Here is a 25,673-nt window from a genome sequence, read left to right on the forward strand (position 1 = left end):
GTATTTCTTCCTGATGATAATTGGGTTTTTCTGTGGAATGGCAAAGAGTACCAAGGAGAAGAGTATCATGAAGTAAACGCTAGTTTGGGGCAAATTCCAGTTTTTTATCGGAAAAGATCCAAATGGGCTTCGGACTTTAGGAAAATTTCATGCGAGCCATGCGAGCCAGCGAATCAAGCGAGCCATGCGACATTTTTCATCTCTTTTTTTATTTTATTACCTGTAATTATTTGTATTAACACTGTTGTTTATTTATTGTATTAGTTAATCAGGCCCCTGGGCATGGGGGGGGGGGTGGTTGTGCAGAGGGTGTGGCTGAACCCCACCCCAATTTCCAAAAGGTCAACTTTTTTAAATAATTATTTAATTTTTTTATTAATTATTGCGAAAATGCTATAGTGTGCATTGCATTTTATGCCAGCTTTTCTAAACGTTGTAATAACTGTGGTATGAAATTTGTTGGAATGATCACTCCAATGATTACAAGTTAATCCATCAGGTCCCTCAAAATGCTAATTTGTCGGAACTTTCGAGGGAATATTCCCGCAAACCGCTTCAGGTCCCTGTCCTGGATCCCCACATTTCAAAAAACCCACTTTTTAAAACCATTTTACTAAAATAGTTCATAATTATCACGAAATGCTATAGTATGTGTTGTATTTTAGCTCTTCTACCGTTGATTTTTGGACATTATCAACTTCAGTGCTTGCAGATGGATCCATTTTGAACAATTAAATGTTATTTGTAGGCCTACAGATGTTAAGGACATAAAAATTACAACTTTTGGTCCCTAACAACACCCAAATGAATAGAATTTAAATAGAATAGAAATCCATAATTAGTAAGCTTCCGGGGGTTTCGCCCCACTATGCTCTCCTAACATAAGGCCCGCTTCGGTCGCAAAACGCACTTCCTCATCAAAAATCCTGCCACGGGCCTGATTAATAAATAATTATGTCGTAAATTTCAAGGGTAATAGTATTGAAGCATTACTGTTATTGGCTAAATAAAGACGCTTTCTGTTCTGTTCATCATGATCTTTTATCAGAAACTTTTAATAGAACTTGTTCATGGCATTAACATCATATTTGCAAAATTGTACAAGAGTTGTAAGTTAATGATTATAACGGCATAAGACTGCTGCAGAACGCTCTTTACTGGGTCAGTTACAGATTTCATTTGAACAATTTTCATGCATTTTCTTGACAAAATATGGGGGTACTAACCTCTTAAATATGTGTGGTGGGGACATATTATTTTTTTCTTGCTTTTTATTTTGCCTATTGTCGTTGTGTTTATTCCTACAGTATTGTTGAGCGCATAGAGACCTTGTTTATTTACGCTATATAAATCCATCTAGTATCATTATTATTATTATTATTATTATTATTATTATTATTATTATTACTATTATTATTATTATTAATATCAATACATTACTATTACTATTATTATTATTGTTATTATTGTTATTGTTATTATTTTTATTATTATTTTTTGTTTGTTATTATTATCAATAAATATTCAATAAAGGACTGTGTATATACAAAACATTATCTTATGTAGTGTATTATTTTTATGTGTATAGTAATATCATCATTCATTCATTCTTTATTTTGCCTTTCATAAAAACCACAATTGGTACACACAGTACCGGTAATTTCAAAGGAAAAAAATACCAAAACCTCAAAATACAGAAAAAATATATGCAAATCTAAGGAGGCAGAGATTAACAAAAGCAACTAAAATCACTGTAGCTCACAAGGTTGTTAATCTATCCCTAGAAAAACAGAAATAATTTAACACAATATATAAAACTATATGTTATAAAACTTTTAAGAAAAAACACCGCCCTTCATTTTTCGGATTTAAGGGGCGGCGGACGACGGCAAACATTTTTTTAAAGCCTAATGATTAATTAATCTTAACATGAATAGGCCTCTATCCTTAGTAAGGCCCACTATGACCTAGTCAGAATGGTCCTAGATTCAAGATCAATGCAAATTTAAATTTCAAAAGAGAACTTTGGGTTGTGTGCTTTGATAATATTCAGAGAGGATCTTGTTTACACTTAATCGTTTTTGTTATCTACTAATAAAATATGGCGTAATGGCAAAGTTCAGATAGCAAAACACAAACACGATAACCTTACGCCATAGCTTAGTCGATGAGTGGAGTGGAATAGTTGCTGGTTAAGAAGCTTGGCTTCCAATTCCAGGGTCTTGGGTTCAATCCCTGTAAGGATTTTTTTCTCAAGACCAAAAATAACTCCATTCTCTAAGCCTCATAATGGGACTTAATTGTAAAGCATTATGTGTGTACAGTATGTTCGTTTTGTGGAAGTGATTACCACCTATAAATAGAATATTCGCTATTGACAATCTTTTGCACATTTGTGTGAATAAAGAAATAAATAAATGCGTCTGATCATTATAACCAATGGCACCTGAGCGTCTATTCCAGATACATTTGACCCTCAACTGCGAGACCTTGGAACCTGGAAATTTAAGGTAGTTTCGGGGTTTGGCCTGTAAATAGAGGGATGGCATTGTGTGAAAATATAAATATTGTTACTACAGTACTTCGAAAACGTGGTGTTGATTTTAGAGGGGTCTCAAATTGAAGAGCGCACTGGGCAACAACGTAATAAATAACATAGGTTAGTAGCGCGAGTCATATACCTTAAAACCTCGAATTGAAGCCAAGTGGGCTTAATCTCGAGATGAAGCCCATCTCGAATTGAATCCCCCTCTTTAGTTAGCAAAATTAGCCTCCAAAAGAAGCCCATCTCGAAAAGAAGCCCATGGGCTTCTTTTCAAAAAAGCAAGGCAGGGGCGGATCTAGGTTCACATTTAGCGAAGGGGGGGGGGGGGGGTGGCAGTCAGACTTTTTTTTCATAAAAACGCCCAAATAAAGTGGGGAGGGGGTCCGGGGGTCCTCCCCCGTGAAAATTTTTATTTTTATATGGCAGGAAATGAGCTTTCCACACTTCTGAGTTGTCTTTTAATGACTTTTAATTTCTTCAAAATTCAAGATTTTCCCCCTCTTGAAAACGGTCAGGTAAACTTTCTCATTATTATTACAGTAAATAGGCCTATTTATGTGTGTATAACGTACATTTACAAAAATTGAATTGCTTACGTATTCCTTTTTCCATGAATGGATAACCCCAAGGCCCATCTCGAAAAGTCCCATCTCGAAAAGAAACCCATCCAAAGTTTGCAAAAAACAAGAAGCCCAGGGCCTCAATTCTAGGTTTTACGGTAGTGCAGATCACAATCATCAGCTGGAATGATTATCATTGCTAAATATCATTCATAAAAAAAAAGAACCTCGCAAGCACTTATACATTTGATTTTATTATTTTATAGTGTGTCACTATAATAGGTTTCTAAAAGTAAATATTGTACGTCAAAGTTCATGGCGCATGTAAATAGTACAAAAGGTCTGTATGATATACATTATGTATAAGCACCGACTCGTAGACACCTGATGCTCCGTTGAACCGTTGAAAAGGAAAATGAAGCTATATTCTTTTCTTTTAAACAATATGATGTGGCTACTGGTTTACGCAATATTGACGGGAACTTCAGTAGCTGGAACTTTAAACTACACCCTGAACGAGCCCAATGATCTGGATGTTTATTTCAACGGAATTCACGTAATCAAGCATTCTGACGAGTCTCCCTTTGTGTACCTTGGATCTGGAAAGTTAGCATTCAAGTCGCACCATGGCAATTTTGAAATTTCTGATTATGTCGAAGAACGTATCGGGCTTAATGACGTCTCGCTTGAGTACGAAGAGCCGGACGAGATAGACATCACTTTCAAAAAAGACACGCTTTCGGTAGGTGCTATAATAATTCTGTCGCAATACGAGTAGAACTAATATATACAATACAATATTAAATTAAAAACATTTTCTTAGCATTTTAATACATTAATAATAATAATACACATAATGTTATTTGTAGGTATTATAATGCATTATGCAGTGCTTACCATTGTTCATTGAGGTAAGTTATTAGTATTTCAGAACAATATTAATGTAAAGAAAGTCTACAGATTTTATGGGGCAGCTGTCCAGCACATAATGCAAGATGCGATTGTTGGCATCGTAGACTGCCGAGAAATTCCCTGGCCTGGAAATTGAGCATCTTTTTTTTTTTTTTGGGGGGGTCAAGACATGACAACGGGCAAAGTGACAGCGAATAGGCGGCAGGGGAGGCGCCAGAATTTGCCCGACGGGGGAGGGGGTACCAGGTCCCCGAGGGGGGGCGGGCGATGCCCCCGACGAGGGCTCATATTTCCCCGACGAAAGCAATGTGGGCGTGGTCGAGCTTCGATTGAAAGGTTCCGAAAGTGGTCCAGAGGGCGGAGCCCTCGAAAATTTTTAACAATTTAGGTGTTTCAAAGGCTTATTTAATCGATTTTAGAGTCTACTAATATGTAGAAAATACATATAATTTTTTTTCTCCCCGACGAATTGTGCTTTTTCTCCCAGACGGGGAGTGGAGCGTGGGGGGTGAGGAAGCAGCTCTTCCCAAGGAGGTAATTAAAAAAAGAAAGCATCTATGGCTGTGAAGTCTCGTGAAGCTGTAATCAATAATGCGAAAGACCTGACAATATATGCAACATACAGCCTGAAGAAGATACCAGATGATGATAGATACCATCACTTCAAGTAGAAATTGTCAGGGAGGGAAGGCATGATGGGTTGGAAGTGAAAATAATTAAGGAGACGAGAACGCTGCACGCCATCAAGCCATCTACCAATAAATGTCACGTCATAAGAAACTGGGCATGCAATTGTTTCAGCTGCTTGGGGGATGGGGGAATGTGAAAAAAATGTGAAGTGATGGAGAGTGTAAAGATTGCAGATGCATTTCAAGCAGAAGTTCATAACGAAAATGAAAGATAGACCACAATTCCATCTCCCATTTCATTTATGTTGGTGATCATGGCTCCTCTAGACAATTCTGCCCTCAATCAGCCATTAAAACTTTTCTATTTTGTCCTGGTATAAGGCAATACAAGTTGTTGTGCTAGTTTCGGTCCCTTATTGATGTATTTGTGCCCGAGCCTCATTGGCTAAGGTGGCACAATAATTTTTTATGTCAAATACATGCGATTAGATCAACACCAATCATTAATTTGAACGAAAAAATATAATTGAGATACTGATTGGGATTTTAATTCTTATTGAACTAGTTTGAAAATAACAAAACACTTGCATTTAAAGTATTATTCTTATTAAGCACAATGTTTTTTTGTTTTTGTTTTTTTTTTTTAGTTACGAGTGACAATAACCAACGAAGATGGTCTGCTGAATATAACATTTGACCAGTTGCCGTCAGTTATGGACCGTCTGTGGTTCAGAATAAAGTCGGATCCCGACGAATACGTGTATGGGGCAGGTGAGCAGTTTTCATATTTCAATATGAGAGGACAATCTTTCCCGATATGGACACGAGAACAGGTAAGTTATTGGTACAGATTGTTTTCGTCACGCTTGATTCTCAAACTTCTATTCACATTCCAATAAGCTTTAAAAAAAATATAAAAGTAAAATATGAAAAACAACACAATCGTACATAATAAAGAATGGGAAAAGGTGAGTTTTAAGTTTCTTTCAAAACAGAGAAAAGATTAGACCATCGGAAGTGAATTGGTGTGGAATTCCAAATTCCTGTGGTCCTTGAAAAAAAAGAGAAAGTCTGAGAATAGAAATATAGTAAGGTCTGACAGATTCTGGATAGCATTTGTAGATTTCAGGTTCAATAGTCCTGGCAAAATTATTCAGTTTAGAAATTTATTAAATTTAGAGGTACTTAACTCCGGTGTTGAAATTGTGGAATTACACTTTTTATAGAATATGCCTACATCGCAATGTATGTCATTGGAAATAATAAATTTGATTATTGAATTAGTGTGTTTGAATAATGTGCTTCTGGTTTTGTCTTTTAATGCCAGGGTGTGGGTCGTAATAAGTCAACATACCCAACATTTGAAGCTGATAATTCTGACGGCGGAGGCGGAGATTATCATACCACGTACTGGGCACAGCCTACATTTGTGTCATCGAAGAAGTACTTTCTACACTCTTCAGTTTCAAGTTATGTCGGTTTGGACTTCAGAAATAAGGATTTTCACGAAGTATTGATTTGTAGTACGAGTCCTGGTCACGTGGCTATCCGAACAGCAAATTCGTTCATTGAGTTGGTGTCTATGTTGACGAACATATTCGGAAGACAACCGGTGTTACCAGACTGGATACATTCAGGGATTATTCTTGGGGTACAAGGTGGAACAACATCCATGCTGGAATACCTCAAGATGGCAGAGGTAACCCAACTAATCATTAGGTCTAGTTTCATTATTGTATTTTGAGATATTCCTATTGGTTTTGTTTTTTATATTTTTTTTTTATCAAAAAACTAGAGATGTTGTACACCTTAAAACGGAAACACGCGGCCGACAATTCGTAAACTGTGCAGTGCGAGTGCTAAAAAGCCGGTTTTCCACTAGGCAAATTTATTCGCGCGTCGGTTCGCTTCCTGAGTTGTGATTGGTTGCGCATTTTTTCGCTTCGCAAAAAAACTCCGATAGGAATGTGAACGCGCATGCGCATGAGCCAACGCTTTCGATCTGCGCTAATAAATTCGCCTAGTGGAAAACCGGCTTCACGCAGGATGCGTCACGCGACGCCGTCTGTTGATTTTCGGTTCCAATCTACGCAGTTCTTCATTTTGCGGTCTTCTCTAGAATCGCGTAGGTCGACCGTCACCCTATGCAATGTGTGCCCGTTTTAAGTGTTCATACGGTAGAGGCTCAAATTATAGAAAAATTAGTGCTATTGCATCACAATATCACAATTTCCTATATCAGGCCTACGTTTACGCATATGCTATTTGCTTATTGAAGTATCGCTTATGGGAGGTTGTGTATGTAGTATTAAACTGTATCTGTATTTACAACTAACCTTTAATATTATTAATTTTGTTTTAGGATCAAGGGGTGCGCGTCAGTGGTTTATGGATCCAAGATTGGGTCGGTCGCATCACAACCAGCTTTGGTCGGCGCCTTTTTTGGAATTGGGAGTGGGATCAGAATCAATATCCGAACCTCGATAATGAAATTGAAAAGTTAAAAGCAAAGGGAGTATCTGTTCTTGGCTACATCAATCCAAATTTGAATATTGAAGGTGACTTGTTTAAGGAAGGAGAAAAACTTGGTTACTTTGTCAAGAACTCTACAGGACAGACATACATAACTGATTTTGGTGAATTTTACTGTGGATCTATTGATCTCACTAATCCAGATGCTTACACCTGGTACAAAGACGAAGTCATCAAGAAGAATATGATTGAATTGGGATTATCTGGATGGATGGCGGATTTTGGAGAGTATATGCCAACTGATGCTGTCTTCTACAACGGTCGAAGTGGAGAGGTTATGCATAATGCTTGGCCTGCACTTTGGGCTCAGATTAATTACGATGCAGTTAAGGAAGCTGGTAAACTCGGTGAGATTGTGTATTGGATGAGGGCAGGTTATACAGGGTCTCAACGCTACAACACACTCACATGGGCTGGTGATCAATTGGTGGACTGGAGTCTCGATGATGGATTAGCTTCAGTTATTCCAGCCGCATTGTCACTGGGCATGTCTGGTCACGGGCTACATCATTTTGATATCGGTGGCTACACATCTTTATTTGGCATCACGCGAACTGAAGAACTACTTCTCCGATACGCCGAGCTTGCTGCTTTTACCCCAGTCATGCGCACGCACGAAAGGGAACCGTCCTTCAGAAAATTGGCAGGTTTACTCGAGTAATGACACGCTTCAAGCAGTTGCGCGCCTTGTGAACATTTTTGTAACGTTATCCAACTACACTAAAACAGTTGTGAAAGAAAATAGCGAGTTTGGCATACCAACACAACGACCATTATTTATGCATTATGAGAACTGTTCGATATGTTACGCCATTAAATATCAGTACCTCTACGGACCAGACCTTCTGGTGGCACCTGTCTTTGAATCTCAAAAAGATAAATGGACAGTATTTCTTCCTGATGATGAATGGGTTTTTCTGTGGAATGGCAAAGAGTACCAAGGAGAAGAGTATCATGAAGTAAACGCTTGTTTGGGGCAAATTCCAGTTTTTTATCGGAAAAGATCCAAATGGGCTCGGGACTTTAGGAAAATGAACTTAATGGAACACAATACAAGACACAATGTTCATGAAGACCTTTGATGAAATTTACTATAGGCCTACCCATATTTCTGGCGGGTGTCTAAAACGAAGACCGAAGACTCAAAAACGACGACCCCTATTTTTTATCTTTTATTTTAATGATAATACACCAGGCTGTCATAAAATCAAAATTACGAAATTTTTTGGACGTCTGTTTGTGAAATTTTCAAGGGTCTTAGTTTAATAGACACCCTATGGGTGTCTACAAAACAAAGACCTAAAAAACGAAGACCTCCAATTATTTCTCAATTAATTATTAATTTTGTTTTAGGATCAAGGGGTGCGCGTCAGTGGTTTATGGATCCAAGATTGGGTCGGTCGCATCACAACCAGCTTTGGTCGGCGCCTATTTTGGAATTGGGAGTGGGATCAGAATCAATATCCGAACCTCGATAATGAAATTGAAAAGTTAAAAGCAAAGGGAGTATCTGTTCTTGGCTACATCAATCCAAATTTGAATATTGAAGGTGACTTGTTTAAGGAAGGAGAAAAACTTGGTTACTTTGTCAAGAACTCTACAGGACAGACATACATAACTGATTTTGGTGAATTTTACTGTGGATCTATTGATCTCACTAATCCAGATGCTTACACCTGGTACAAAGACGAAGTCATCAAGAAGAATATGATTGAATTGGGATTATCTGGATGGATGGCGGATTTTGGAGAGTATATGCCAACTGATGCTGTCTTCTACAACGGTCGAAGTGGAGAGGTTATGCATAATGCTTGGCCTGCACTTTGGGCTCAGATTAATTACGATGCAGTTAAGGAAGCTGGTAAACTCGGTGAGATTGTGTATTGGATGAGGGCAGGTTATACAGGGTCTCAACGCTACAACACACTCACATGGGCTGGTGATCAACTGGTGGACTGGAGTCTCGATGATGGATTAGCTTCAGTTATTCCAGCCGCATTGTCATTGGGTATGTCTGGTCACGGGCTACATCATTTTGATATCGGTGGCTACACCTCTTTATTTGGCATCAGGCGAACTGAAGAACTACTTCTCCGATACGCCGAGCTTGCTACTTTTACCCCAGTCATGCGCACGCACGAAGGGAACCGTCCTTCAGAAAATTGGCAGGTTTACTCCAGTAATGACACGCTTCAAGCAGTTGCGCGCCTCGTGAACATTTTTGTAACGTTATCCAACTACACTAAAACAGTTGTGAAAGAAAATAGCGAGTTTGGCATACCAACACAACGACCATTATTTATGCATTATGAGAACTGTTCGATATGTTACGCCATTAAATATCAGTACCTCTACGGACCAGACCTCCTGGTGGCACCTGTCTTTGAATCTCAAAAAGATAAATGGACAGTATTTCTTCCTGATGATGAATGGGTTTTTCTGTGGAATGGCAAAGAGTACCAAGGAGAAGAGTATCATGAAGTAAACGCTAGTTTGGGGCAAATTCCAGTTTTTTATCGGAAAAGATCCAAATGGGCTCCGGACTTTAGGAAAATGAACTTAATGGAACACAATACAAGACACAATGTTCATGAAGACCTTTGATGAAATTTACTATAGGCCTACCCATATTTCTGGCGGGTGTCTAAAACGAAGACCGAAGACCCAAAAACGACGACCCCTATTTTTTATCTTTTATTTTAATGATAATACACCAGGCTGTCATAAAATCAAAATTACGAATTTTTTTGGACGTCTGTTTGTGAAATTTTCAAGGGTCTTAGTTTAATAGACACCCTATGGGTGTCTACAAAACAAAGACCTAAAAAACGAAGACCTCCAATTATTTCTCAATTAATTTATTGAAGGTATTTCAAAATCATCATAAAACTATTGCCAAGTACCTATATCATTATTTCATCGGAATAAAATGAGAAATATATCAAGCCTATCTTAAATAATTGTTTTTTAGGGGCGCTTTTTGAAGTGCGCTTATTCAACTGGTGGACTGGAGTCTCAAAATCATCATAAAACTATTGCCAAGTACCTATATCATTATTTCATCGGAATAAAATGAGAAATATATCAAGCCTATCTTAAATAATTGTTTTTTAGGGGCGCTTTTTGAAGTGCGCTTATTCAAACGGGGCGCTTATGAAATTGAGAAAATTGAAGAGTTCTTATTGGAACTTGAATAAAAAAAATAGAAAAAAAAAACAGGTTATGTACTGTAATAATATGACATCTAGAAACCCAAGAAAAACGAATGGTTCTGGTGCAGAAAAGATTATCGTCCAGAGAGCATGGCTCAATACAATAATGCTGTGAGTAGCCTAAATATTTACACAACACAAGATGAAATTAGTAGTGGTAGTGGAAGTTGTAAGCTTCTTAGGCATATGCCGAGAGATTAGTAGTATATCATTGTAGGGTTTAGTTTTTTGGGGCCATTGTCTCGATTACAACTCCTGAGCACCCGATCGTCTGTGGCAGAGGTCAGGGAATTGCGCCAGGGTGGTGATGGATGGTGACCCCGAAGAGTATTTGCATCTTTATTTTGCCTATCTTCCCATCCATGTCAGTTCTGTCATAAAATTAATATACATAAAAATAAATAAATAAATAATTAAAATAAAATAAATTAATTCAATATAACAATGCAGAAAAAAGGTTATCTGTGGAAAACTGCGCCGCGAGCAGCTCTACCAAGAGATGGATACGTGCGCCTAGTAAGATGACATTAATATCAATTTTTCGTTTTTAAATGCGGACCTTCTCCAGTTTTTGAGAATTTTGTCGTAACTCCTTTAACCCCCTACACGCTACGGGCCTGGTGCTAAATGTGCAGATTGTCGGGAAAAGAAAAAGAGAATTAGGACTAGACAAATATGTAAGGAGAGGAAAGTTGGAAAGATACTCCCCAGGGAGCTCTCATCTGTCCCGCAGAAATTTTACCATTTTGAAAATAACATAAGAATCCACTCTGCAGCTCAAATCATGCCAACCACACTGTAAAAAAAAAAACGTTGGGCAATAAATTGCCCAACTTTTTACCCAAAGCTGGTACAATAGTCAGCTTCTATAACTATGGCAATATATGCTCAACCCTACAATAAATAAATAAATAAACTGACAGAATCATGAAACATTGGTGGCACTATTCATAATATTGAATTCAGTCATGCGTAACGTCGTACCGATTCCGTTGCATGCTGGCTGCTGAGAAGGCGGCGATTTGAGTATGTTTCTTTGAAACGTAAAATGTCAACTTTAAGATCAATTTCAGTGCCACAAGGTGGCATTGTACATACTCAGCAAGAGACAGACGTTTATTTGAAAGATTTAAACAAAGGACCTGGAACCTTATATGTTACAGAGAGGTAAATACTGAACGATCATTCATTGTTTTGTGTGTCCCATGTTTTGTTTGGCTTAGGATGAGTGAGGCCTAGCCAAGGCTAGCTAAAACTAAAGGAGGTATATGTACCTCTTTGCGTAGCCTAGGCCTAGTCCCTCCCTGGAGTAGCTATCCAAGAGTAGAGAAGTAGGCCTACACAGGCCCTACTACATACATGCCAAGACTTCCGTTTTGGCCGGGAGAGTCCCGACCGATTTTTTTTTCTCACGATTTTTCACACGCTCTCCAGGTTTACAAAACAAGTCAATGAAAATTGCATACAGTAGGCCTACAGTATATAGGCCTAGCAGCCTTCCTAGGCCTAGACTAGCCTAGGGCCTAGGTATCAACATATCGTGGAGGTATAAAATGTTATACCTCCATGAACATACACTGTAATAATATCTGGGTGATGGGGGAGTGTAACGGACTGCTCCATTGGGTGTGACGCAGAATAATCGAAGCAGATACCACCACTTATGGGAATATGACCGGTTGAGTCGCCGACAAGTTGAGCCGCCGGTAATTTCTATGGAACGCCAAACGCGTCTTTCAGTGAACGTAGTGCGTCTCTCAGTGAATGTAGACGGCTTGCCTATGTCATCAGTGAATGAACCCCCCGGATACCAGCTACATATACATCCCACAGTCTTGTCAGTCGTTGATTTGCTCGTATTGCCGTTCGTGTATTATATATAAGATTAACAAATAGTACAAAAATAAAAAGTATATAAATTACAAAACCATAGTAAATACTGTATAATAACATAGGCCTAACACATTTAAATTTATTATTTATTATTCATGCAAAATCGTATTAAAAATGTAATAACCTGTCTCTTATACACATCTAGATGTGTATAAGAGACAGGTACTCCATTGAGTGGCACGTCTGTACAGGCTGTGACCGAAACTTGATTGCTTCTTCCTGTTGGAAAAAATACAGGTCTCTTTCTAATTAAAGACCCATCTTGACTTAAAGACCAAAAATGTCTTTTAGTCAAAAGTTAGTGGTCTTTAGTTGGAGGGAGAATTGTATGGTTGATTTTTTTTTTCTAAATGTGAAGTTTATCCAATGAATGAGTGTGAGAGATCATTAAAATAATCATCACTAAAATTAATTATCAGTTTAAAATGTTTTTAGGAATTTTTGGTCTTAAGGTTTATTAAATACATTGATATTTATATTTTTATAACAGAGCTAGTTCTATCAGGGAGTATTTCCTGGTTCTACAATCTTCTTCATACACCTGGGATTGATAGTTATTCATTAGGGTTGGGAATTTCCATCTGGGATTAGGAAATTTTTCAGTAGTACATGTTGACATGCAAACCTGCTGGCGTTGGGAGCTGATCACTGACTGTGCACCTGTGTTTTGCTTCTCTTTGTCTCGTAGTCGTCTCTCAAGAATTTCAAGTTCATCCTTTAATTCATCGGCCACTTCATTTCTATGCATTTAAACAATCAATCAATAAATCAAGAAGTTAAACAATTTAAGAAAAAACATTTAAGAAAAGTTACTGGCCTATGCATTTTACTCTCCCGGCTGTCTCTTATACACATCTCATGCTCTCCAGGTTTACAAGTCAATGAAAATTGCATACAGTAGGCCTACTACAGTCCTAGGCCTAGACTAGCCTAGGGCCTAGGTATCAACATATCGTGGAGGTATAAAATGTTATACCTCCATGAACATACACTGTAATAATACTGAATATCTGGGTGATGGGGGAGTGTAACGGACTGCTCCGTTGGGTGTGACGCAGAATAATCGAAGCAGATACCACCACTTATGAGTTTATTCTTTAATATACAATCTGATACCTCTCTGGTATAATTCTGTATAATCCGGTAATATCTGGTGACTAAACATTATGAAACAATAAATCAATTAATATAAGTACTCTGAATACTTTCTTTAAATGTTAACAATGTCATACTACTGTATATAATGATATAATATGCCTACGCTAATACAGCACATCATTTTAATACAGTATCTGCCTTTTAAACTTGGGCTATAAAATGCAACCATATTCATAAAGCATTAACATACTGTACGTACTTGATCCTGACGCAACTTAACCATGTAGGGCCTATCAATCAGTATCCGGCCTCCTGTAGTCGACTTACTGTAAACCGTAACAATTACATGTAAACTGTAATAATTAAGAATAGAAATTCAGTAATACTGTACTACTACATTAAATTACATATACACCCATCAATTTTGCCTTCAATCAGAGTTGTTTATTACAATAATTATTGCCTTTAGTAGAGGCTGCATAGCAACTACAGTATATCACGTGCGTACAATAGAACAGTTCAAGTCATGTTTGAATTTTGGCCTAGGTATATCCAATACCGTAATCAACTGATCCTAGTTAATAACTGATCTTAAATCTTGTATCATACAATATCAAGCCTAAAATTAAGGTCAATAACATCGTAATATTCACAATTACCCTATGTTAAAATTAAACATATAAAAAACTCGTAACAAAGCCAAGCAATCTATAGATCACTGCACGGCAGCGGTACCATATCTATAGGATAAGCCTATCTTAATGATGAACAAAACAAAGATTACGAATCAACAAGGTACCTTAGTATTAATAAACTATGATTATATCCATTAGTCTAAGAATTAGTATATCCTACACATCTGTATTAACTTATGAACAGGCAAATGGAATAATGATTGAAAAACTTACAAATTAGACTAAAATACAGTACGAGAGCGAAGATATATGTTGTATGATAGTCAGCCCACTGTTCTCACTTAACGCAACGCTGGAGGGCTCACATGCACTAGAGTACATTACAGGGAGAATATATAAAAGCAATTGGTAAAATTATGGTTCCTTACAGTCCAAATATTTTCCCATTTCAAGAAGAATGGTTGGGGCTAAGAAAATCTGCAGTGTTGTCACAACAACAGTGGTTAACTAATTAGAAATTTTCTTCTGAATTGAAAATTCTTTTTCTTTTGCATACAGTTGTGTGTTATGGAGGAATGAGGGTGGTGTTGGTTTCCAGCTTGAGTACCCTGATATTTCCCTGCATGCTATATCGCGAGATGTGTCAACATTCCCCCACGAGTGTGTATACTTAATGATTAACTCGCCAAATCAGGAACCAGATGACGGTTTGGAGGACGAAGATGATGAGGAAAATACCAATGATGACTCAGAAATTTCAGAAATACGATTTGTTCCAAGAGACAAAGAATCATGTAGGTGTACACTCGTTTTTAGGAAAATATTTTGAGACACTGCATCTTTTTTTTTTTTTTTTTTTTTTTTTTTTTTTTGGAGGGCGGGTGTAATGCACATATCACAGTATGTGCAACATTTGGTATATGATTTAACATCCTTTATAACCAATTTGGTGGGAAAGGTCAGTAAAGAGAGGAGTTACAACACTAATTTATTTTCAATGAATAATTCCTTGCTTTAGACCAGTTTTACTTTCTGTTTTGCTGTGTTGACAGTTTCGGCTAATTTATTTTATTTTTATTTTAAACGAATTTTGTTTATCACTGTATCACACGCCTTTTTTTTCTGTAAAATTTATGCCTCACTATTAATTCTAGCCAACTTGAGTCATACTGTACTGTAATCTTTTTATAAAAACCACAAATTTTTTAATTAGCTCTTTCGTCATTTTATGATATAAGTAAGTAGGTATAAAATCCTGGTGCTATTTTGCAGAAATAATAATAATAATAATAATTATTGTTTGATATGTAATTTTTTTTTTCTTTTTTTTTTAATGCAAACTTGTATATACAGTAATTGATGAAATAATGAAGATTTAAAAAAACTAATTTTTCATTGTTTTTTTTTTTCAAATAATATACACTGCATTAAATGATGATTTAACTAGTAATTAAATGTCTTATTAAATATTTTTTTAAGTAATGACAATTTTTCATGCAATGGCCGACTGCCAAGCCTTACATCCAGATGAAGAAGATGCCGATTCTGATGATGGTGAGTACATTTTTGGCCAAAAATTATCCCCAAAAAACATTTACATGAATCTTTCAATTTATAATTACAGTAGTTACAGGTTTGCTTTCCAATTCAAGACCCCTCTAATTCTGAAAACTCTTCACTTTTCGGAACCACTTTCCCAAGTAGCAACTAACGATAATTATGTACACATCCCTCTATTTGGAAACAATCTACAAGTCCACGCCACATTTTTAGATCCCAAATGTTATCTTAAATCGGAGGTTGGACTGATTGAACGATTATTCTGTGATTGAGCTGCAGTGCTTAGTAATCACTGGAGAAAGCAAGATACCAAAATGTACTGTATGGTCATTTTCACATGTCTGTGAACCTTTAGAACAAGTTTTTCAATTGAAAACTCTGTATTTAACACCTGTTTAAGATTCAAGATTCACAGTACTTTATCATCCAAGGAGGAAATTCATTCACTGTTTTTAATTGACTGTTTGAATGGGTTTTTTTTTTTATCCCATTTTATGGTTTTGAATTAATAAAATAAATTATACTGTATATATTTATCATTGCTCTTCTTACTGTAGGTTACTGAAACTCAATTGAGTGTCATTTTTTTTCATACAGCTGACCCTGGTTTTTATGAGGATGCAGATGAAGTGGAGCTAAATGCTGAAGGGCAAGCGGTGTTGTCAAGGTTACAATTCCAACCACCGTCAGGAGGAGGTGATGCACAAGCAAATGGACATGTTGGTAAGCCAGAGAGTAAATACATACATACAGCCAAGCACATACTGTGTTGTACAACAAATCCATCTCTGCCCCCACTCCCTGTGATGAGTGCTAGCAGATGCTACGCTGTCTGCTGATTGTCGGTGGAAATCTAAACAGATCGTCAATAAAGACAATCCATTGCGCATGCGTTTTGGTGTTGCGTTGTCAACTGTCAGGCACAATGAATGCTTGGCTCAAGCGCAAATGACTGGAGATGGGGATGTAGATTGGATCCAGGGCATGCAGCCCTTCTGGTTGTTAATAATGATACCTGCATCCTTGGGTTCCATCCAATTCAGAGCAAAAAATAACCCATTTTCCCATGTTTGCATAATTTGATCCTTGTTTACATGATGGTTCTGTATGCCTATGGTAACAGTTGGTTTCTTGGCAAATGTATCTATGGCTCCATTATTTCAAGGTACATTCTCACAGTAATTCAGTAACACTGGGGTACCTGTATATCATGAGTAACAATACTCTAGTAATGTGTGCTAGAAATATTTAGGGTACCACCAGTAGTTTAAAATACATTGTATACCAAGACCAGTACTTTGATATCGCAGGAGTAACAGTAATAATAGTGACATATGACTTCGGTATCCATTGGTTCTATAAGACTGGGTACCCATGATTACATAAGACTCGGGTATTCCATATGACTCGGGTATTGTTCAATAAGACTGATGTACCCATGGTTCCTTAACACTGGGGTACTCATAGTTCCATAACACTGGGGGTACACATTGTTCCATAAGACTGAAGTACCAATGGTTCCGTTTCCATAAGACTGAGGTACCCATGGTTCCATATGAGTAGGGTACCTATGCTTCCATATGACTCGGGTACCCATGGTTCCATAAGACCTGGGTACCCATGGTTCCAGGGGTACCCATGGTTACATGCTTGGGTACCAGTAGATTCATACATGGTTGCGCCATATATATATTTTTTTCAATTACCAGTAATCATTTATTGCTGGCAGTAGAGAAATGATTGTTTTTTAAATTTGTATTACAGTATAATCTTTTTTTTTCCCTTTCCAGAGGAGGCAATGGACACAGGGCAGTTTGATGATGCAGACATGGAATCCTAGAAAATTAATTAACACTAAATAAAATTGTTGTCAGGGTTACATTGCTGATCAAAGGTCATATTGTATTACTGTATATTAACATATTTTCATTGACGAAAACAGTAGACTAGGAGACAATAATTACTGTAAATTTTTTGCTCAAAAATAATTTAAAGTGAATTTGCGTTTGATAATTATTTATGTAAATTGAATATTTCTTAAGGAAAGCTCTTTGTCAGACCAATATTGCATTTAAAATACTGTATTTCATTTATGAGCAAAACATTTCAATTTTGTATTGTTTTTAGTTTGAATTAGGAAGCCTGAAAACGGCCATATTTTTGTAACCAGTACACTTACTACTATTACTTCCTATAATTGTGCATCAGAAAAGAGGGTCTACTGTCGCATAGTCATAGAAAATTCTTCAGCAATTGTATCAGGAATACCCTGACAAATGGTCCATTGCTTCCCGACAAATGCGCCACACCCACCTTAGTCCCCAATAGGAGGGCCTGAGGTGAAAATGTAGGGTATGTCAACTTCAGATGAAATTATACTTTAGGGCTAAAAAAAAATATTCTTAATTTTTTCCACATCTACCATTCAAGGTCAATTTTTTGTGTGATGTACCATATGAGATGTGTCATGCTAAATCTATCATTTGTGAGATTTCCGTATGAGGTTATCATGTGAGATGTACCTTATAATACAGTACTGTATACGGTAATTACATTAAATATGAATCAACTTTATGATCATAAACAACAGTGGCAGCACTAGCATTGCTCTGACGGCAGAGCAACACCCCGTCAGACAGGGAAATTGTTATACTTTGGTGTGTAGTGTCATCTGAGGGCCGTATGCCCGAGATGGGGGAGGATTTGGGAGGGAGGTTCCCTCTTCCCAATGAGAAAATTTTTAAAAATAAGCTGCTAGATGCTCATCAAGGGCATCTTGACCTAAGGATGCTGTTTTTTGTATCTCATCTGTGTCCAAATGATTAATTTATATAAGCCAACATTTGATATACCAGTAAACGTTTTAAAATATTTTTTTTATCTCCCCCCCCCCCCAACGAATCTGTACTAACTTTTCCTCAGAGGGTGGGGAGAACCTTCCCATGAGAGGCCTGTAGCTCCTAGCCCCACCCCTATAGCCCGAGCACTGATCAACAATAGCATAAGCAACACAGTGGTAAGGTTTTTGCCTTCAAACTGAATAGCTGCAACTGTGAGATCATACCTGATGATGGTCACACCCTCAGGCGTCATTTGAGCGAGACACTATACTGTACATTTATGATTCTCCACCCTTTAATATTTCGATTTGATTTATTCAATATCTCATTACTTTAAACAAACAAATATTATGTGAATGAGTACCTGGTAAAATCCTTGCAAAGAAAGGGGGAGCATATTACAGTATTGTGTATTGGGGCTTTTTTTTGCAATGGTCACAGTAACGTAAGACTTTATATAATACAAGTGTGATAGAAGTCCCACTATAATCAAACACGAATGACAACATTATATCCTACTTGTTATGATTGTACGGTCAAAAGATAATGATGTGTTTACAAGGATATACTGTACTCTATAATAATCCATAAATGCTTTATTCAACCTCACTGGAGGGTGCTCTTACATCTAGCCTTACAACGCTGCAGCTAAATATTGAGCTGTGACTTGTGACCAACTCTTCAAATAGAAAAGCCATGTAGCTATATGGTAGATTACATAGCATTATTAGTACTGTAGTTCCAAATTACGTTTTGACTGAATAGACAAGACATTAAATAGTGGTATAAAACAGAATATGAAACAGATACCCAGTCATTGTTTAGGTGTAATCATAAAAATCTATCAACTCATTTTTTTTTTCATCTGTTAAATACTTTAGCTTCGTTGTCTCCACGTTAATTTGCATATTGTTCTGTTGCATTTTTTGCAATGAATATGTATGAGAAAAATAAATTAATTCATTCTTTATAACATATTTTAGTTTGTATCGCTTTTGTTTTTTTTGTTTATTTGTTTGTTGTTTTTTTTTTTTGGTTGACGGAGTTTTATTCATCCAGATCTGTTTTAAATAGACCAACTTTTTTTTTCAAAGCCAGTGTACAAAAATATTCCTTCCACAGGGTTTAAGGCGGGGATCCTGGTCCACACAATCAGACCTACGCCAGCTTCGCTACTTGCGCGAAGTTCTGATCATGGACCTGTTCATGCTCTGATCAAGAACCTATGGCTGCGTCATTTTAAGGTTAGAGACACGAAGCTCTAATCAAAGAATCCACAAGTTTATTTTCCCCCGACCCCCATATCACCTCCACTGAACTTGTTGGCAATATTTATTTAAAATATTAGGAAGGTCCATGACAGTCTGCCTGCACTGATGTACTACTTCGACTCTGTAAAATGGGATAACGCCAGATCTAATTAATAATAATATTGATTATAAAATAATTTTAAAAAAATAAACAAATTATTAAGAATCAAGAATACTTTATTATCATCGTTGTGTTTTGCCAGTTGCTGAAAACACTAAATAAAAATGACATTACTTTGGTTAAACACAAAATATTAAAACATTAAAACTAAAAGGTATGATGAATAAATATATTGCATGAGTCACAAAAATATTAAGTTCACCATGGAAAGAAATTGCAGGATAAGCTTCCCAACTTTGACGTCCTCAATTTTGAAAATATAACTATGCACATACGTCTGTATTTAGAAAAAAAAAAAAACACATTTGTGTTGTAATTCCGAGGGGCGAATTTAGGGGGGCTCCCCCTTTTGGAAAGTAAAGAAGCATGAAAAAAAAAGGAAAGAATAAAACAAAAAAGAAATGATCGCCCAAATAAATCAAATAATGACCCTAACCTAACATTCGCTATTTTAAGTTTATATATGGCCTTAGTTCTGAAATTGCTTCGCTTAAGTGAAAAGAACTTTTCACTGATTTAGATATCAAGTTAATTTTTACACTATTAAAATTCAGTATTTGTTTTCAGTTATCCTCTGCCCGTAATGTTCGTTAGGGCGTAATATACAGGTTCACTTGCGGAAGCTCAGTGCTTCCTATATCGGTGAAACTGGTCGCAATTTCAAAACACGCCTTAACGAACATTTTAAAAACTGAAAAAAATTCATATAAATGTAAGGATGCTTGTAACGTGGGTTGTTTCAAAATAATATCTTCTGCTAATACTGTTTATCAACGTAACGAGCAAGAGCAGCCCCCCATTAACAGACAATTACAACATTTATATACAACATGTATATCTTTCGGCCTGATTCACTTTCTCACCTTTATTCATGCATTTTTCATACGCTTCTGTTCACTCCGTTATCTTGTGCGTGTAAGCATATTATTACACTCTGAAGATGGCAGTTGCACTGCTGAAACATGTTTGGTTTCGAGATATTTTTTTAATAAACCCTAAATGGTCTCTTCGAAATCTGTTGTGATTTTATCCAGATTTATTTCATGCGTATATTATTGCATTAGCAAGTAATTTGCAACGAGTTGGAATGTTACAACCGGTTACAAGTTCCTAGGTAGGCTATATGGCATAGCCTAAACAATATAGGGCATACATATATACAAGAGAAGATAAAATTATATAAAATGATAAATTATATAAATATATAAACAGGATGAATAGGAGTTAAGATTCTTAGTACGATTAAATAGTTATCTGTTGAAAATGGTATTAAATACATGGAATAGGCTACATTTGATAAAAATTATTCTCTGATTACATGTATTACATTGCCGGGCCAATGCCTTAAATAAGAAACATAAATACTGAATAATTTAAGCGACGTGCTTGAAATGAGAAACATTTAAAAATAACGGGTGACTGAGGCCTAGTTGACTCGAATTCGTTCCAAGAAGGGATCTCAGTCGAACTCTACAGTTATTTTTTACTGAGCTAGACAAAAATGGTGACAACGCCCCCTATCGGTGCTGAGCCAGCGCTAGTATAGCAGCTAGGCCCCCGACCCTGAAGGAAAAAAATACCGATGACACCAGGAGATTTTGTTTTAAAGGTCGCTCGCGTTGTTGTGTTCCGTACAAAGCCTGGGCTAGAAAGGCCTGGATGAACAGTTTGAAGATACGTTGCAGACGGCAATTAAATGAATTTGGCATTGAATTGGTAGGACTAGGGCCTAGTACATAATTAGAATGTTTTATGTGATTAAGCCATAGAGTAGCGGATGGCGAATTCAAAATATAACTTTTGATATATTTAATAAATAAGAGATTGTATGTATTGTTTTTTTTAGGAAGTCAAATACAAATAGGGCCTAGGCTAGGTAGGCGGCTAGGAATAGAGCCTAGAGGCCTAGGATAGGCTTTTGTGTGCTAGTAGGCCTAGTAGCTTTTTCAATGATAAGCACAGGATGCCGCTAGCCCTCTGATTCGTTTGAACGACACTCTATCTAGGACCTAGCTAGGCCCTATCCTAGGCTATGTTATATATTACGGTCTTCAACTAGGCCTAGGCCTACTACTACTACTCTACTACTAGAAGAATTACTAGGAATATCTAGCCTGGCCCTGGAATAATAACGATCAGCAGCGGTGGTGGCCCCGTCGTTGGGATTGGAGGTATGTAGGGAATCCTAGGCCTAGACCAGGCTTACTTGAAGCGTAATTCAAAGTTTATCAAACGTAAAGTTCTCACAGGTAACTCTGATATGCACACTTTTCAAGTTCGTACAATACATTGCCGTAGTCTTCAGATTTCCGTAGTACTATAAAATGAAAAATTTCCATAGCACCTAGTAATTTGCCTTGAGTGCAAGATGCGTTGCTTGAAATTGCAGTACAGGTGTGGAATTTCCAACAAACTGGACAGGATGAAGATTTATGAGTCAATTTTCATAACGGGCCCACTTTCAAATTCAACCAATCATTCTGAAGATAGGCCCGTTCATCCTGGGCCCGATGGTCTTTGGGCCCCGAGTGTATTTGATGTGGAATTTCAAACAGTGGTACTGTATAAAGATTCACGCACCACTTTTTCTTATTTTTCACAATAATTTATTTGTAATCTGACAAGTATGAGTTGTCTAGAGACAAGTAACCAAATCCTAATGGAAAAGTAATTTTGTATGATGAATTTCTGTAGTACTTTTGTCTATTTCTGTACGTCCGTAATTAGGCAAAATTTCCGTAGAAACTAGGACTAAAACTATGAAAGTTCCGTAGTAATTGAGAAGTCTTGACATGATAAGCCTATTTATTTGTAAAGTAAGAATAAGTGTATGTTGTAAGATAATAATTTTGGTCACTAAAGTAGAGCATTAACAAAAGTGTTTAAGCATCAAAAATTGGTGGTCTACAGTAAATTCTACTGTAGTTTGTTTATTTTTACAACCAGATGTGATGTCATAGACTTTATGGTCATGGTAATTTCACTTGTAATATACTTGTAACGCTTTTCTTTGCAGTAGCGAAGCGCGAACACCCCCACATTATACACGAACACCCCCACATTATACACATACATACACAACCCATGGCAAAGACAGTCACGAGGTAAACTCAACAAGACCAGCAAATATAACAAATGAAGCAGTAGTGAAATCAAGGAATCCAATAAAATACAATTTTATTTTTAAGACTTTATTCATCAATAAAGTGCATATGTAATGATATCCTAGTGTATGTTGTAATTCCAAACAGTCAGAATTGATCAATGTATGTATTTTTTTTTTGCCTATCGCTATCAATGCAAAATAAATAATGATTACTTCCTTGATCAGTGTGGTAACTGTAGCTTCATATTCACCAGTTTATTCCAATCTGATACTGATCAATACCAAGATAAATGTATTCTTTTGTTAATGCTGTTTTGTATTAGTTTTGGCACACACTCTATTCCACTGTATCTGCAGGCTAGGCTAGTACTCAGTTACTCATTACTATGCAGTTATTATTTTTTTAATTCAATATTATATGATCCAAACAGTACTATATTTGATGGTCAGGTTGTATTGTAATTGAAATGGAGAAGGTCCTAAAACTTTATAGGTGAACACAATTTTATCTTTTGTTGCCCATTGTCATTGTACTGGTATTTTTAAGTTTCTCATAATGACTTGATTTTAAATAAACTTAGAAAAAGTATATTCTTATTCTTATTGTTAAATTAAATTTTAAACAGACTGCTTTTAAAATTTGCAAATGTACCTGTATAAAGTAAATAAATTATGTATGTGTGATGCAGTTGTGAACTTTGGACCCATATGATACTGCTTGAAAGATATGATGTGAGCTCATGGTGGTGGCACTGTACCGTACCATATGTACAACAGTATAGCCTTTTATTTTTTAAAAGACATCTGATTTGTTTTTTTGGTTTTTTTTTTCATCTGTTGTGCTCTTTTGACCAGCTATTTTTTTACGTATTCACTAATATTTTTGTTGCCTTCACAGAAAATATTTTTGAAATGTTAAGGCTTTAAAACCATAAATGATGCTTACGTACGGTTGGAGGAGTATGTTTGATTGGGCCTATTCCGGTGTTGATCCCAAATTCGCTGGCAATGGTGGCCCGGAATGCGTCAATTTTCTCAGCACCAAACAGAGAACGGTAGAAACTGTTGTGATTTGTCTGATATCAATACTTGAGATGGCGATTGCATGGAAGCACTTGAAGGTGCCAGCGCATATTCCGGAGGAACGCAATTATCGACTCGGGAAAAGGTTACTCCTAGTTTTACTGTGCCTGACCCTTGGAATAGAGATTGGATATAAATTAGCTACAAAGACTGTAATATATCTGCTTAATCCCTGTCATGTTCTTTCAATGGTTCAGGTAGAGTATCAAGAATCCCAGATTTAATGTTTTTGCTGTCTCTTTGGTTGACACGTTACTTCTCAGTTAGCAATTAAGCACAGAAGGAGATAATAACATGGTTACATTAAAATACATAGAGCTACGGAGAGCAGCCATGAGCAACAGGGGCGGAGTGCTTAATTTCACCAGGTCATAAACAATAAAGTATAGAAACGTAAGAAATTGCTCTATGATGATACTTGATGAATGTATACATTTAATTAAAAAAAAAACACATTTAAATTTTTATTTTTCCTAGCAGTGTGGCACTTGCCCTGTCTGCCCCGGCCTCTTGGTGCCACTGCAATCAGTATAAAAACATACTGTAATCACAGATCCTAGTCTGTGCTACTGTACAATATGTCTTGTGGCTCAATACCCATCTCTCTGCATAGAGTTAAAAATATAAAAGTACTTTAATGTTTGTATTTTAGAGGTCAGATTCAGATTTATTCGTAATATTATAGTACCTGAAATTATTTTCTGGTTAAATACCCAACAAACAATATTTAGAAATGAACTTTACACAGAATTTCACTTTTTTTCACAGACTTTAAATCTAACACTTCCTTGTTATAACAAAATGGTTTTCCTCGAAGCCAAACAGTGTTCAACCTCTTCAAGTCCTATATAAATTTCTAATGTATATTTTGCCGCTCATGAAGAAAAATTAAGACACTTATTGTATACTACACCTAATAATAGTCTTTGGAAAATTTGCTCTCATATGAAGATTCTGTGTGAATACCCAACCATCTTAAAAAAATAATCATCCTTAATTCTCCATCCAGAATTAATTTATCTTATTATAATAATGACAGTTATAAAACAATGAATAAAATATGTACTGTATGCATCGTGTTCTACGCATATACATACCATGGATAATTAGGACAGACCCAGCATAATTCACTGTAAATTATTCACAAAGTAATCCCAAACCATTGATATGATAATGTTACTTATGATTAATTAATGACTTCTTTGTATTAGTGAGTCAAGATGATATAGAAGTAGAAAATGAGCTGGTACTGTAGGCTGTGTTAATAACATGGCCATAACAAATCAGGCTTATAATTGCTGCGAAGCAGCCAATTCATATTCTTGACAGCAATTTGACCTCTGAAAAGTCATTGTTTGTCAAAAAAACAAGGGCCTAAAACGACTGAAAAGCGGAGTTTCCTTCCTTCATTCTGCCGTGTAAAATCAATTACTTTAGGCGACGTTTGTAGACTAACCAACACGTACATGTCGCGCTAGCCTTATCCTACTCTAGGCCTAGACTAGCTAGGATGGTATAGGCCTAGCCTTGAAGGGACGAAGGTCCCAATGAAAAACAACGTCGCTCCTTGATAGCTAACATTGTCTATTTAACATCACAATAATTCATTATTAGACCTATAGTTGTTTTTTGAAGTG

The 25,673-nt window shown here is 36.6% G+C and overlaps 3 protein-coding genes and 1 pseudogene across 4 annotated transcripts in view; all 4 read left to right on the plus strand.

The window, feature by feature from the left end:
* Window positions 1–3,466: 3,466 nt before the first annotated feature.
* On the plus strand, window positions 3,467–8,426 carry LOC117106459 (annotated as a pseudogene).
* Window positions 8,427–8,454: 28 nt separating this feature from the next.
* On the plus strand, window positions 8,455–9,948 carry LOC117106264 (sulfoquinovosidase-like). Its single transcript, XM_033247628.1, has 2 exons — window positions 8,455–8,460; window positions 8,532–9,948. Exons 1-2 carry the CDS (start codon window positions 8,455–8,457, stop codon window positions 9,780–9,782), a joined length of 1,257 nt encoding a protein of 418 aa, XP_033103519.1. The 3' UTR covers window positions 9,783–9,948.
* A 1,373-nt stretch (window positions 9,949–11,321) lies between these two features.
* Window positions 11,322–18,972, plus strand: LOC117106468 (methylosome subunit pICln-like). The gene is made up of 5 exons (XM_033247834.1): window positions 11,322–11,557; window positions 14,575–14,810; window positions 15,496–15,570; window positions 16,174–16,299; window positions 17,367–18,972. Exons 1-5 carry the CDS (start codon window positions 11,439–11,441, stop codon window positions 17,414–17,416), a joined length of 606 nt encoding a protein of 201 aa, XP_033103725.1. The 5' UTR covers window positions 11,322–11,438; the 3' UTR covers window positions 17,417–18,972.
* A 2,385-nt stretch (window positions 18,973–21,357) lies between these two features.
* The window catches only part of LOC117106489 (transmembrane protein 164-like), a 14,040-nt gene continuing 9,724 nt past the window's right edge, over window positions 21,358–25,673 (plus strand). Inside the window, exons 1-2 of one of the 2 annotated variants that reach the window (XM_033247854.1) lie at window positions 21,406–21,563; window positions 23,852–24,233. In XM_033247854.1, the coding sequence (XP_033103745.1) occupies window positions 23,889–24,233 (345 nt within the window). In that variant the 5' untranslated portion in view covers window positions 21,406–21,563; window positions 23,852–23,888. Of the gene's footprint in view, window positions 21,564–23,851; window positions 24,234–25,673 lie in introns of both variants that reach the window. The other variant, XM_033247864.1, reaches the window with a different exon arrangement.

This window comes from Anneissia japonica, unplaced genomic scaffold (genome assembly GCF_011630105.1).
Source record: "Anneissia japonica isolate Jap-2015-1 unplaced genomic scaffold, ASM1163010v1 scaffold142_len1259957_cov175, whole genome shotgun sequence".
Taxonomy (NCBI): domain Eukaryota; kingdom Metazoa; phylum Echinodermata; class Crinoidea; order Comatulida; family Comatulidae; genus Anneissia; species Anneissia japonica.

Excerpts from the sequence above, each read along its gene's own strand:
- LOC117106468 (XM_033247834.1), top strand. The coding sequence starts at position 11,439 with ATGTCAACTTTAAGATCAATTTCAGTGCCACAAGGTGGCATTGTACAT. Across the intron at positions 11,558-14,574 it reads ACCTTATATGTTACAGAGAG|TTGTGTGTTATGGAGGAATG; the intron begins GTAAATACTGAA and ends TTTTGCATACAG. Across the intron at positions 16,300-17,366 it reads ACAAGCAAATGGACATGTTG|AGGAGGCAATGGACACAGGG; the intron begins GTAAGCCAGAGA and ends TTCCCTTTCCAG.